This window comes from Thermobia domestica, chromosome 10 (assembly GCF_964235325.1).
Source record: "Thermobia domestica chromosome 10, izTheDome1.hap1.1, whole genome shotgun sequence".
NCBI lineage: Eukaryota > Metazoa > Arthropoda > Insecta > Zygentoma > Lepismatidae > Thermobia > Thermobia domestica.
This window is the reverse complement of record NC_137463.1, coordinates 161,676,545-161,691,321: the sequence shown is the minus strand read 5'-3', so window position 1 is coordinate 161,691,321 and position 14,777 is coordinate 161,676,545. Positions and strand designations below refer to the sequence as shown.

General features: G+C 35.5%; 1 protein-coding gene across 3 annotated transcripts in view; it reads right to left on the bottom strand.

Moving 5' to 3' along the window:
• Nucleotides 1-352: 352 nt before the first annotated feature.
• Nucleotides 353-14,777, bottom strand: part of LOC145662801 (centrosomal protein of 162 kDa-like) — a 105,612-nt gene continuing 91,187 nt past the window's right edge. For 2 of the 3 annotated variants that reach the window (XM_081728688.1, XM_081728689.1), the window contains 3 exons: nucleotides 12,754-12,905; nucleotides 8,611-8,725; nucleotides 353-1,748 (listed from right to left, as the gene is read on the bottom strand). In XM_081728688.1, the coding sequence (XP_081584814.1) occupies nucleotides 1,500-1,748; nucleotides 8,611-8,725; nucleotides 12,754-12,905 (516 nt within the window). In that variant the 3' untranslated portion in view covers nucleotides 353-1,499. The remainder of the gene's footprint in view (nucleotides 1,749-8,610; nucleotides 8,726-12,753; nucleotides 12,906-14,777) is intronic. The other variant, XM_081728687.1, reaches the window with a different exon arrangement.

Here is a 14,777-nt window from a genome sequence, read left to right as displayed (position 1 = left end):
TAAAATGTCGCTCTAGTAATTTTACGTTTATGTGTTTATATTTTCTTCAGTGAAATAATCTTTCGCTTTAGACTTGCTAGATGCAACAACCTGTGTTCTGATGTGGCTTTACTTAAGTCATAATGTCCGCCAATAAAAATACTAACCATTAAATGCCGCAGCATTTAGTGTGACGACCAATGAAATTAATTATCCTCTTTTATTTTATTTATTTTTACCTTTCATTCGACTGTTGTTAATTAACAACGAAGTCAAAATAATCTGTAAAATGAAACGAACAGAACACAAAGGAAGGATTATGCAAAGAGCTTTTCTAAGTACAAGAATGCAAGTATAAATTAATAATAAGCTGTATACAAGAACATTTTCTCTTAAATTCTGTTTATTGTTATAATTTATAAAATAAATACAAATATATATATACATACATATAGTATGATAACTGTGTTAATACATACACTTGATTCAATATCACTTGTACCGATATAAACCATTGGTAAGAGAAAGCAATTGTATTAACAGAAACTTTCAACGACTAAATGCACACATACGAAGGATTTTATATTATTCATTTTACAAAACTTTTTACTTATTTACTTTGGTCATGAATTCACAATTCCATATTTTTAATTTTTTTTTTAAATATGGGGAAAATCCTAATGGAGAACTCATTGTGTACAAGAATACATACGTGAAAGAACGTGTCACATTTGTTTACACATGTAAGTATGAGATCATTTATGACAAGAAAATCTGTCAGTCTTCTTATTAGCGTCATCATAAATTATGCTATCACTTCAAGTTTAAAATGGTTCTTTGGTGAAACATATATAACGGAGCTAGAAATATATACGTTCAACTTTCAACTGCAGAGCGAAGTTTTTTTTTTTTTTTTTTTTTTTTTTTTTTTTTTTTTTAAAGGAAAAAAGGAACTTTAGTATCAACTAGAAATTACATAGTAATTTTTCGTCTCAGAGTTCAAATAAGCAAAGATACTGTAAACTCCCTTGTACAAAAGGATAACTTCTAAATCTCTAATAATCAATATTTCGTTAATCTGGTCAGCTTAATCTTTCAACACAATTTTCAATCTTTCCCATTTTGTACTAATAGATACACTGATGTTTAGTATTTCCTTGAATACGGACAACACAGAAATCGATAAATATGTCATAACAACCCGCGTTAATTTTTACTTCCTCTCCACATTATTTAAAAAAAAAAAAAAAAAAAAAAATCAGATTATAGAAAATGAAGGTACACGGGAGCAATAAATCTGTTAAAAACAGATATGAAATACATTGTTATCAAGTACAATTAAAAGTGGATGCGAATAACGTGTAGATTAACATAAAAGCTACACAAGGAAGTAGTGGAAGTGAACAGCAATTCACTCTCAGATTTTAAAGTGAGATGTCTGCCGTGTTTGCATATATGAGTTCAGACTCGTGTCTCTTTCCGTGCTTTTTTCAGCTTTCGCTATTCTTGAACTGGAGCTATCAACTATTATAACGATTCACTTCTCGCAGTGTCTCTAAAATTTTGTCAATTTCAGCACGATATGAACAGATTTGTTTGTTTTTATTCAGGAGCTTTTCTCTCATAGTAAGAGCATCACAGTTTTCAGGATGTTCGGCATTCTTCCTCAAAAGTTCTCTTACAATTGTCTGCAACTTTCTCTCCCTATATTCATGGCGTCTTTCCAAATCATTAATCTTTTCTTGAAGTGCTTCATATCTTTCGGTTTCCTGAAAATGGTAATTAGATAATTTAGCAACATTTCTTCTCAAAACTATTCAAGTTATCACCCTTTACTTCGATATTACAAACAAAACCTCAACTAAAAACTGGTCAAACAGTAACATTGACACTATATATATAAACATTCTCACGTAGAAAAATCTTACACCGTTCGACAATTAAGTAATGAGACTGCTTTCATTATGACAAACAAAGACCTATTTATTATTCAAAGTACATCCCTCCTGCGTCAATACAGGGAGTGGCACGATCACACAATAAATAGAACAACGTGTACAACTCAGTTTGCGATATGTTCCGCAATGCTGTTGTCACAGCTACTTCGAGTCCCCAACATTGTCAAAGAGTCGTCCTTTAAATGGTAACCTCAGTTTAGAGAACAGAAAATAGTCGCGGAGGGAGATATCTGGAGAATACGGAGGGGTGCTCCAGCACACACACTTGTTTTTTGGTCAAACATTCTTGAACAATTACTGTCCGGTGAGCAGGTGCATTGTCATGGATAAGGAACCAGCTACCTGAAGCTAGGTATTCAGGCCGAACACGACGAATTCTTTTCATGAAACGCTTCAAAACACTTAAATAAAACTAGGTATTCACTGTGTAACCTTCTGGTACAAATTCATGATAAATGACATCCTTACTGCTCTAGAAACACAGGAGCATTGTCTTCACTTTTGACTTCTAAATTCGAAGTCTCTTGTCTTTTGGAGATCCTGTAGACTTCCATTTGACACTCTGACGTTTAGTAGCTGGATCATAACGATAACACCAACACTCATCCTCCGCAACAATGGAAAGTAGGAAATTTTTATTCCTACGGGCCGTTGCCAGGATGTCACGGGCATACGGAATACGCTCTTGTTTTTGTTCCTCAGACAATGCGTGCGGCACAAACCGCGATGCGATCTTCTTCTTCTCCAAATCTTCCACTAAGATCTTACGAATTCTCTCTCTGTTAATACCAAACTTATCTTCCATGTCTCTCACAGTCACGCAACAATCTTCTTGCACACCTTCACGGACCTTTGCAATGAGTTCTTCGTTACCAACAGACCTGGACGACCTGGTCAAGGTTCATCTTAAATCGATTCCACATCACGTTTAAAACATTCACACCATCTGAAGATCTATGCACGAGACATACACGTATTCTCATACACTCTCTGTATCAAATCAACAGTCTCTGTGGCACTTTTATCCAGTTTAACATATAATTTGATATTCGCTCTCTGCTCCATGCTACTAGCGTGACGAGGACCTCTCAGTGACTGCTGGTAATAATGTTGTATTTCCCGTTATGCTTGTTGTGTGACAATGCAACGTTGCCTTGTAGAAGAGGCACATATTGGTTTACGGATTGTATTTACTGTTTCTCACAATAAAATCAGTCTCATTACTTAATTGTCGGACGATGTACATTCGCAAAAGATAGTTTTAATCAATGAATAATGAACTTGCATCTTATTCAGTAGTTCGGAATATCTATATTCATTTTCGAAATAAGATATTCAGTTCTTTTTTCTTGAGTTGTTCTTTCTTCTTCAGATTTTTCTCTTTCGTGTCTCTCTCAATCAGAAGAAAGTTTGGAGAAAATATGTACGACTCCTGAAATGTTAAGGGTGCTCTAAAGTCTGAAGAAAAATATACACGCAGAGAAGTATGGAACATACCAGTGTTACGACAACTGTACACTTGTTTTTAATCTTTGTGGACATTTACTGAAGAAATGGACACAATATAGAACAGATGAAAATTATAAGCGGAAATTAATATCTTCGAAAACTACTACGACTAAAAGTAAAATAACCAAGGCATTTTAAATAAAACATGGCATAATAAAATAATAGATGAATTGATTGGAATATAAAATCAATTTTTAATGTGAATGATTTGGTAACACAACAAGCCACTCAAACTGAGAATATTACAACTCAATATCTAAAACAAACAACGACATTTATAAATTGTGAATTTAATCTAAAACTTTTGCCCGCCACTGGATTACACCTTAAACTGTACATCAATGTCTCATATATCCTCGATACTGAAAAGGGACGCTAAAATTCAATCAACGAGCTCTTCTTCCCTCTATTAAAATTTGTAACAAGCAATATAAGAAATTAGCAAATCTTTCAACGAAAGAGGTAAATTAAAGAGAATGGAGTTATTCAATTCGGGACTTCGGACGAAGAGAACTGTCTCTGCTTCGCCACTGCACATGGGTAACACTCTACGAGTTGAAAAGGTCGTTTCACGTTCATAGTAACGATTTCGAATACCAGGAAACCACGTGTTCACACCAGAGAGCAACCCCAGAGCTACCAGAGCTGGTAGTGCGAAAGTATTGGGTGTTGATTTGCAAAGACGACGGATAGTGTGTGTGTGAGTGGTTACATGGCACCGAAAATTCCAGCCTTGTAGGAGGGGTACATCTGTGCCCTTTCCGACATTGGTTATCGTTATAGCCAGATAATCAGGGTTCCTACTCTCTTTTTCCAAAAATTTCCAGGACAAATCATCAATTTTCCAGGACTTTGACACAGGAAGGTATAACAGGATTGCAAGGTATAACAGGATTGCAACTGTAGGTTCAAAACTCACAACAGTGAAATGAAAAGTGCAGTAGCTTAAATACACAAAGCGGAGTGTAAATGTACTTCCCCCCCCCCACCCCTCCCAACTCTCCTTATAGCCATCCGATCCATTCACATCCAGCACATGTATTTTCATTCTTTCTACGTGACATTTTAATTGTGCACCGAATAAATTTACAAACAACAAAACTCTACTTTTCGTACACGGCATCTTCATTGCGTGACAGTGTGATAGATACAGTTAGAGGAAAAAAAGGAATTATAAGTCTTTCAACTGAGTATGGAGTCGGTAACATTTCCTCTCTATAGACATTCTATATCTTCTTTAGCGAAGGTCCTCTACGGATAGCATTTGGCTTTTGAAGCTTGTAAAGCAAGACTTCTGCTCTGCTTCATGTGCAAGTTGGTTTGCTTCAGTCTCCGAAGCTTCAATTGTTTCCATCAATTTCCTTTTCAGCAGCTGCTGTACATTTTCACTTTTTTCTTGCTCTGCACTTGACTTTCTCTTTCAACAGTCATTATTTTCTTTAGCTCTGCCATATAGCGCTAATTTGCATGGAAGGTATGATGCAACATTTCTTTCATGATGTTGATTGAAGTAAGGTCTTTATGGGAAAGTTATCATACATCAATCTCAAACCAACCAATGATTTCTCCTTCATATTTTCAACAAGCAGATCTTTATTTATGCTGTAGAGTCGTTCGACAGCAGCCTGTTTATGAGACAAAACCAGAAGCTTCTTTATGACTAACAACAGATGTATAAATTCTTCCCAACCATCCAACAGTTTTGTGTAAAAACAATCCAGCCTCTCAGAGTGCAACTTATATCCAACAAGTGCATCTTTAAACTGCTAAGTAAATTTTCCATACAAAACAAATAGCTGATCACATTCTTTGGGTGTAGCCCATTTCTTCTCCAACAGTGACTGAAAGACACTATGAAACTTTATGGATGACACACTATCTGGATCTAGGCATGTAAGGCCTATATTTCAGTGGACTCTTGTGTATGAAATACAACACCAATTTGCACAGGAATGTCTCGCATTCAACTCTAACCTGGAATTTTTCTCTTTCAGTAACGTTTCTCTCTTTGCATGTAGTACGAAGACTTTATGAAGATGCAAATCCCAAGTCCATATTTGATGCACTCACCATGTTGCTCTTTGATGGGGTGAATTGTAACAGTTTAACAGCAGAAGATAATGTCCCACGAACAGATTTCCGGATGATTATGCGTGTCACTTTCATTCCAACTTCATACAAATCTTTAGCTAGGAATGGAAAAATATGACATTCAGTATTTCTGTAAATTACAAGGATAAAAATGTATTTTCAAGGACATTTCCAGGATGTTTCCAGGACAAACTCAATTCAAGGACATTTCCAGGTTTTCCAGAATTTCCAGGACGAGTGGGAACCCTGGATAATTTAACAGTGCAAGACGAAGCCTTCCATGTGTCAAAGAAAGGTATCAACACAGTGTTGAATCGCTGAAAAGCGTACATCGTACCTGTTGCTAGAACTAGTCGAAGTGGACCTCGAATATATCGGAAGCCTAAGCGTCTCCCCGTTATTGTACGGAAAGTGAGCTCCCTGGTGAGACGTGAAAACCCAGTAACACAAAGAGCGATTGCACAGGCAGTCCAATGTTCTCCCGCAACTGTAAATCGCATCATAGGCCAAGATTTACAACTCGTGCGAAAGTACAAGGCTCAAGTTCATAAGGTGCGCGCTTCCCATGATCAAGAATGGAAGACCACCAGCTGAAAGCTTTACTAACGTCATCTGGTTGGTGACCGCTGGAAATATGTAGTGTCACTGGATGAAGGGTAAGTATATTGTCGGGATGTATAAAAAAAGGAACATCTACTATTGTCCACGTGATTCCAGAGGTCGATCGGAGTGGGTACGTGAATGTGCCGAAATTTTTCTACGTGGATTCATGGTCGTTGGTGTTTACTATAACGGTAAGCTTCCGTTGCGCAGAGTGGACAAAAAGGTAAAATCCATGCTGCCTATGACCAGAAGAACATTTTAGAGCCAGTCTATAGATATGATATTCGTTTCCTCTATGGCAGCGACCATCTTGTACTGTCATCCACATCCACCAGGACAAGACATCCAGTCATACGGCACGCAGTCCACGCAGGCATACATGGACCGGATGGCACGTGAAATCGGCATTCATGCAATACCCTTTACAGACATTCCTGTTAAATTCTCCGATGCCTCTTTCATGGACTTTTGTGGGTTTCCGTTGTGGAAACGGGCCTTGGGAACTGGGAACCAGACGTCTCCGCACAATTGAGGGTTTTTGGAAAGCGTGTCAGGAGGAATGGAATTGCTTGGACCAAAGTATTCTTCAACGCAGGCTCCTGCAATGGAAACTCCGCTGCAAGATCATTGTTGCGAAACAGGGGTATCACGTGCAACACAATCGCTGCTAGCGTCACGGTTTTTCTTAAGGTGAGGTGAGTTCAAACTTCGTTACCATGGACGTGTAACGACATTCTGTATATATACGATATATATATATATATATATATATATATATATATATATATATATTTGATTTAAGATTGCAAAATATTTGGATAAATAAGCATCAGACGGAAAAAATGTTTGAAATTAAAAGTTAATATTTTGGAGGGGGAAATTCAACTGTGATAGAATTAGTTCCCCACAGTTCCCTATCACCCCTTGGCGGCGGTGCGACGGGAAATTTTCAAAACTTAAATGGGGACCCCAACTTTTTATTGTAGATTTGGATTCTACACGAAAAAATAAATAAATTCTCGATTCGTGATATATATGACGCTGTAATCAGTAAAGACTGGTTTCAATCAGGTTTCTTCAATTGGAAGCCGCCACGCTGCCAATGAATCTGCGATAAACAATAGAAACCTTTTGTACTAAACATTCCTCGACTCGAGATAGCTGGTCTGTTCAGCATTCGGCGTCAATTCAGATAATTTAAATATGCCAAGTGAAATTAAGTGCAGTCTGTGGTGGTACTTTAACAACAAAAATGATGGAATTTCTTCAAGCCATTACTTCAGAGAGGAGACTCTTGAAAATTTAAATGTTATTTCATGACTTTTGGTATATTATATCTTCAGTCATCCTTCAATCCTTTTACTGATTTCCACTCCCTGAGGAGTCAATTCATTTTTCCATACCTATTAGTCATCAAATCGAAACAATTTATATATTCCTTCAACTTAACATAGACACCTTACAATAAAAGAAACGACTCCCTTTACATTAAACAGAAAACGAAGTCAATTTTGCGTAATTATTGAAATACTTTACATTCAAAGCACTGCTGACACAGCTTGCCCACTAAAATGTTATTAGTAAAAAACTTGACTAGACAGAACATGTAACACTAATAATGTTCAAAGAACCTTAGATAGTTGTTAAAGCTACATCTACTGTACATGATATTTTTCCGATCAAATAGGGAAGGGGGGGGGGGCACGATAGCTCAATGGTAGAGCGCTTATTTTTGATGTGTGAAGTCAGAGGTTCGATCGCTGGCCTACTAAGTTTGTGGTGGACAACATCGTGTCCGTGGGTTTTCTCCCTCCCTCATTATCATTCCACCGATTTTTCCATTATTGTGCACTTGACTTAATCATCTGTTTCCCTTAGCCTAAAGGGCATAGTCGTTGGACGTTAAACTGAATGCTTTAATTTCATTTTATTATTTCCGATCAAATAAAAGGAGTAATTTACTTGGTACAACTATGTGAAGTTTCTAATTATCGAACTATAATGGACTGTCTCGTTGGCAAGTTTCTTGTTTGTAAATCGAAAAACGGACAAAATACACATTCCTATCCAGTCACAGAGAAGAGAAAGAGACTAAGCAAAAGCAGAATATACTATTTTTCAAAAGGATTTTTTTTCGTTAGTTAGCAACACTTGTCTCGAATTCCCGGAACTTTGGATGATAAATACTTTCTTTAAATCAAACATTTCTCTGACTTGAATTGACATCCATCATGTTTCATTTAACATGGCTGACTTTTCCTTTGTAACTTTTCTTCCCCGGATTTTTTTTTTTTTTCGGAGCACTTAGTATGTTACTATGTAGAATGTGTGAACAAAAGTATTAGAACTTCCAGCCTGTTTTTATAAATGTCCAGGTTTGTATGTCATAACCTTCACTGAAACAAATTGTAATATTCATTGAACACAATAGAACAACATGAAATCAGACAAAATTGAACCGTCTACTTACCGGTGTTTGAAGACTTTTCAATACTGATATTTTTTTATTTAAATCAGTTATACAATCTTCCAAATGAGCCTTTTCAGTTTTGAGTACGAGTATTTCTTCTTTGTAATTATCCAACCTGGAATATCATAACATGTTTAGTATCAATATCAGCTCATTCTGTTAACAAAATCTTTATCTCACATGTAAGCATTCTGGTGTGCTACGAGTCATTTTCTGCTGCAATATAGTCAAAATGTAATGTTCCCGAAAAAATGTTAAAAGTTTGTTAAAACTCATGATTAACTAAGTGGAAACAAATAGCGCTTTCTCCCTCATCATCTTGCCTGTTGCAAAGAGGTGATAGTGTCTACCCAGTAAAAGGTGAATCCGAGTTCGATTTCTACCAGCTCAGATTTGTTTCTCCTCAATATTGGTCTCCATAGACAGGCAACATGCGAAAATAGATATTTTAAAATGTTTCTACTCCTTAAGTCGATTGCGCCTTGCCTGGTTGCGTTTCCATCTAGCTACGCAAAACCTGATAAGATTTATCTTTGAGATAGAATACGTTGCACAGTAGTTTTATGTGTGTTCTTGTTACAGTTTGTTTATTCGAAATATTATTTCATCTCCTTGTAACAACATTTCCCTCGTGAAGTACATGTCAAATTGCACAGCTATTTTATCACGAAGATAAACGGAATTGTTCTCGCCAGAGCGCCAACAAAAAAGACACTATCAATATAATAGCTGCAGGAGAAAAAGTGGCGAAAGTGAAAAGATACATGACCCGAAGTATTAAAGAAACTTTCGCCATTATAAGAAAGAACATTCAATATTCTAAATTGAACGATCAAAACTTTTATGTTCTACGACTAACATGGGTGGTTCCATACCCACCTAGAAATGCCTGTTTATGTGCGTATAATATCAATTTTGAACTTTGCGCGATAAATTTGAAGAACTTACTTGAAGGCGTGACACATGACACTTTGATTGGATGTGTGAAGTTGTTATTAATGTGTGAGCACAACGAGAAACCTATTTGTTTCAAGAATGTGGAGTCTGGCCTGGAAAGGGAGAACTCGCCTTTCAGACACTTGGTCTGGAAAACAGCAATGACTCTTCTGAGAACATGAGAGAACAATATATGTAACTTGGAGGAAAATAAACTTACTAAGAAAATTGTTGCTATTGATAATTTCACGGACGAACTTGGAAAATGGATAGTGAAAGTAGTAATACACCGACGTCTGAAGAAATGGCAATAACAACATATTGCAGAAGTGAAGGGAAGTGTAGAGGCTGAAGTTTAGCGTTCCATTGTGAAGTTGCTGAGAACTAGTCTGATTTTGTCACAAGTACAGGAGTATCACTGAAATAATGAACAAGTTTGAATTTTTACAAAAGTTACATATTTTCAAACCAAGGCCACAAGTATTGCAGTTAAAGTGATGACAGATGACATGATTCAACACATATATTGTTGGTAATACGTAAAATGTTTTAACTGCAATCACAAGGAGAAAAGATCATCATTATTTCTGATAGTGCCCCTAGCCACTTCACAAGTAGTTACCAACTGTTTGAATTGATGACGCCGCTTCTGTCAATGGAGCAGCTGTACAATGCTGTCGGACTTTGCGATGATATTGGAAGTCTGCTGAAGCACCACGCTACAAAATATCACATTTCCAGCCCAAGTACAGCTGCAGTTCAGAATGCCGAGAATTTTATAAGAATGGTGAAGTCATACACATCAACAGCCCTCACCCTGTAGTCCAAAGAGGAAGCTGAAGAATTCCGACAGCAGAAAATACAAGAACAGTCAACCAAACTACCCCTATGAAAGGAATCCAGAAGTCATATGTCTGGGCACCCAGTGATGGCCGAACTTATATTGCACGAACTTTAAAAGAGTAAGAAAAGAAATTTAATTTGCCCAAACAAGATCTAAGAAACAGCAGAATAATATTCCGATTCACGATCTACCAAGAGGGATGTTTGTGCCTGTGTGTATCACTGTGACTGGCGGCTTGCAGAGGTTATAGATATCAGTTATGAATTAAATGAAATCATTGTGAACTTTATGCTACCACATGGACCGGCTGTTGGATATAGATTTCCACCTGCCAGACAGCACCACTACCACCAGTATTCACTTCCAACTCGCGGTGTTTTTAAAAATTGTGCATGCCTTAATTCCTATTGGTTCAACAGGAAGGCATCACATAATATCAAAGGGAGATACTGATGCAATTAAATACACTTTTAGTTCATTAAATTGCAAATTTAGTTCTAAGTATTGTGCCCACAAGTCGTATGCTTTGGAGTCTGTAATACGTTTTGAAACTTGCACATACATTTTGAAAGCTTTAATATGTTTTAAAGCTGCGGAAGTTCTCCTTTTTAGGGAATATAATACTGTATGGTACTGATCAACAACCACAAAATCAAAATTTCTATTTTGCAATAATAGCGCATGCTTTAGCGAGGTGAGTGGTTGAGTTACTGCCACACTATTCCTGTATGTCACAGCGACAAATACAGACTATGAGATTTAAGCAACCACTACTCTACCAGAGCTCAGAAGCGACTGATTCGAGTAGCGTTAGTTAGCTAAGACCCTTCCCTCCCCCAATCCCGCTCGTGGTGGATGCGCTGCCCAATCTCATTACTTTCAGGACAAACTTGTATAAACCACTCTAAACACTGAAGACAGCATCCTATAATATTTTCCAACCAGGAGTCTACGTTTTTCTAACCAAAGAAAAAAAAACTGACCAAAGAAATGTGGGAGCTCATGTGGTTCGGATCCCATATTAAGCACTAGGTCCACGTCTCATAGTTTTGGTGCTAAAAACGAAATACCAACCCAAACAAAGAACCAAAATAAAAATAAGCACAATAATTGAGAACACTAAATATCTTGCCCGTCAATTTCATAAGACAGCGTTTACCTTATAATATTAATTTATACAATTAAATTTGAAAATCTTTATTGTCCGTTTCTCTTTTCAAAAACTTCAAAACAACTTCACTTTTATCTTCGTGAGCAAGGTTGACAATTTTCTGTTGAAATATTGAAGGAATTACATCTACCAGAATTTCTACTGATCTGGAGAAATCTATTTCCCTGACTTCTCCCTAACCTTTGGCAGGAAATTCTCTGACTTTCATGACGGGTGTCGGATCACGTTGATATATAAATAATGAATAAATAACGGTGAATCTTTATATATAAGAAAATTTATTCTATAAAGAAAAATAATAATCAATTGATCATACGTACATTCCACTTACCACCACCCATAAAAATCTGAGTTTTCCACAGTGATCATTTACAGTTGGCTAAGCTGAAATTGATGTCTAATTAATGTTAATATACATATATATATTATAGAATTTCCCTAACTTTCTGAGATTTCCAGTCTTTTTCCCTGACTTCCCTGAACAATAGGAATCCTATCTACGTACATACTTATTAATTACTTCCTTTACGATTGAATAAGACTGCAACGGAGCCAGTTGAAATACTTCTGGTTCCTGATTCAAGAAAAGTGTTTTTTTCAATATGCATAAAGTCTTCCGTTCATATTTCTTCGGTTATGTGAAAGAACTTGAAAATACATTTTTCTTTCAGAAAGTATAGATATCATTGCAGCAAACATAGGAACATATTCATTGTTTCTTTCCAGTCATTTCTTTATCAGATACTGTATATATTGAAAATTTAACGAACGGAGGGAGTACGTTTATTCTGAAGTAGTCCTTGTAAACCTATATGACAAAAAATATTAACTAGAAGAGAGGATGGTACAATTTAAAAACTTGATACTTATACTGAGATTTGTTGTGGACATATAGGAGGAACCTGAGATGAGTTCCTATTTAGTTTTAAAAAATATCATTCCTTTAATATTATTATTAAACAAAGAGAATTATATTCTTCCCCCCAAAAATTTGAACATATATATATTCACTTCCTTAAAACTAATAATAGAAAACTCAAAACTGTACTTGTTTATCAATATACAAGTATGTTTCGAGGAACTCGAAAATGTGGAATTTGATACCTCTAGTATGTGGTATAGCAATTAACGTTCTATATATACTATACACTAAAATATCAGCTTTAAAAAATGGATATTTCTATCTACTCACTGTTTAAGTTGTTCTTTAAGGTGACTAATGATCAACTCCATAGTCTGCAGTCGATTTTGAAGTTCTGCCACTTTGGAAGTTGAGTGCCTCTGAGCATGATCTCTGATTAATTTCTCAAGTTCATTTGAATGCTGCTGCTTTAATCCATCGACCTACGTAAATAAGTTCATGTATACTGACTGTTTAACTCGTATGAGGGTTTCACATCGAACTTAATGGCTTGTAAATAATAGTGAATTGCATAAACTATAAATGTGGCAAAACATAGATGACTTGTATGCAGTGTAGAATGATTTAAATCACACAATTAAACGTAAATAACTTAATTTAAAACAAATATTTACTAAGGGATGTTTAGGAAATATAACACTTAAATGATTGTTCAACGTATCTCTGTATCCTGCGTCAATTTTCTTTATACTAATGATATCATTTTCTCTCCTGTTACTTATTATTATTATTATTATTATTATTATTATTATTATTATTATTATTATTATTATTACTGTAGAAATTATGTACATATTTTGAAGACTTGATGGGAATTTTCCACATCATGAATTTACGGCAAATTTATTCATTGCGTAGTTTCAGAAATTCACTAATTCTACATCTGTACGTATCACCTACTGTATTAACAGAAAAACTCCAAAAAGGGAATAAGTACAAGAGTAATAGGAAAGAAAAAGTTACCATTAATATAAAGAAACTGGATGCACGAAATACAGGTATGTTGGTACATACTATAAATTGAAACAAATTTACCGACAGTTTAACGTTACGAAAACACTGCTAAGGAAAATGGGATTTCCCACTGAAAATTTCGGCAATTACTAAATGACAGACGTATAGTGAGATTACTACAAGTGGATACTTGTTAAGGATCTATTTTGCAAAGAAACTAATTTACTAATTTAAAAGTTCTTTTTAGGTTCATTTGTAGATTTCAAAGAAATCTGACTTCAATAACGCAGAAAGAAAAGCTACATGATTTGAATGACACAAAGTACTTATTTGTAGACACTTCAGCTAAACCGCTCGACTATTTTTTGTGCTGCCTTGAAGATGGTTTATGTCGAGAATTTAATTTCCTCTCAACATTATACTCTGTTTACAGTCACACACGAGTGATGAATAATTTACATATTATAAATTTGAAAAGCAAAGGGACAATATTCGCGCAAGCCACATTTTCCCTTATGTCATAACTAGAGCCGGAATTAATGGTAAAATAAGCTCATAATGGATGATAAAACTGCGAAATAAAATCTCAAAAATGGCATGTAAAATGGCACAATAAAACAAACGAACGAGGGCCTTTGAAAAAAAAAAAAAATAGGTACAAAAATATTTTTAAAAACTTCAATAGCCTAAAATCGAATCGAATAAAAAATATGGATCTAAAACAAAATGTTTCATTTTGCAGTTGTATTTGCAATTTTAAATTTCTGGACACTTCCAAATTGCGCAATCTGTAAGGGACGACATTTAACAATCCATTCATCGTTCTTCAACAGTAATAATCAAGCAAAATGATAAACACAAAAACACTATCACACTTTCAAAACACAATTCCGATACCAGTTTAGAAAACCCTCAAAGCACAAGAAATATTACAATAAAGTTGTTTTACACTACACTAGCAGTTTATTTCAGTTAAAAGTTATTTCATATTTTTGTTCTCTGAAATTATCAACAACTTTTTAAGATTTTCAAACGAAGATTGTGTGTCATGTCAGAAAGAATTCGCTTCAGACGGGAAAATAATCTTTCCACATCTACAGATGTCGCTGGAGCATACTGGAAACAAGTAATTTGGACAGGACTCAATGTAATTGTAAACAGTTACTTCAGCATCAACTTTCATAACACTAGGAACGTTCTTCAAGTTTTCTAAATCTGGATTACCACTTACAACACGATCATATTTTCGCAAAATATATGCGCCCTTGTCATCACATGCAACACTCAAATCATTGACAGTATAATTGAACGATTTCAGAAAACTAGATACTGCTTTTTTA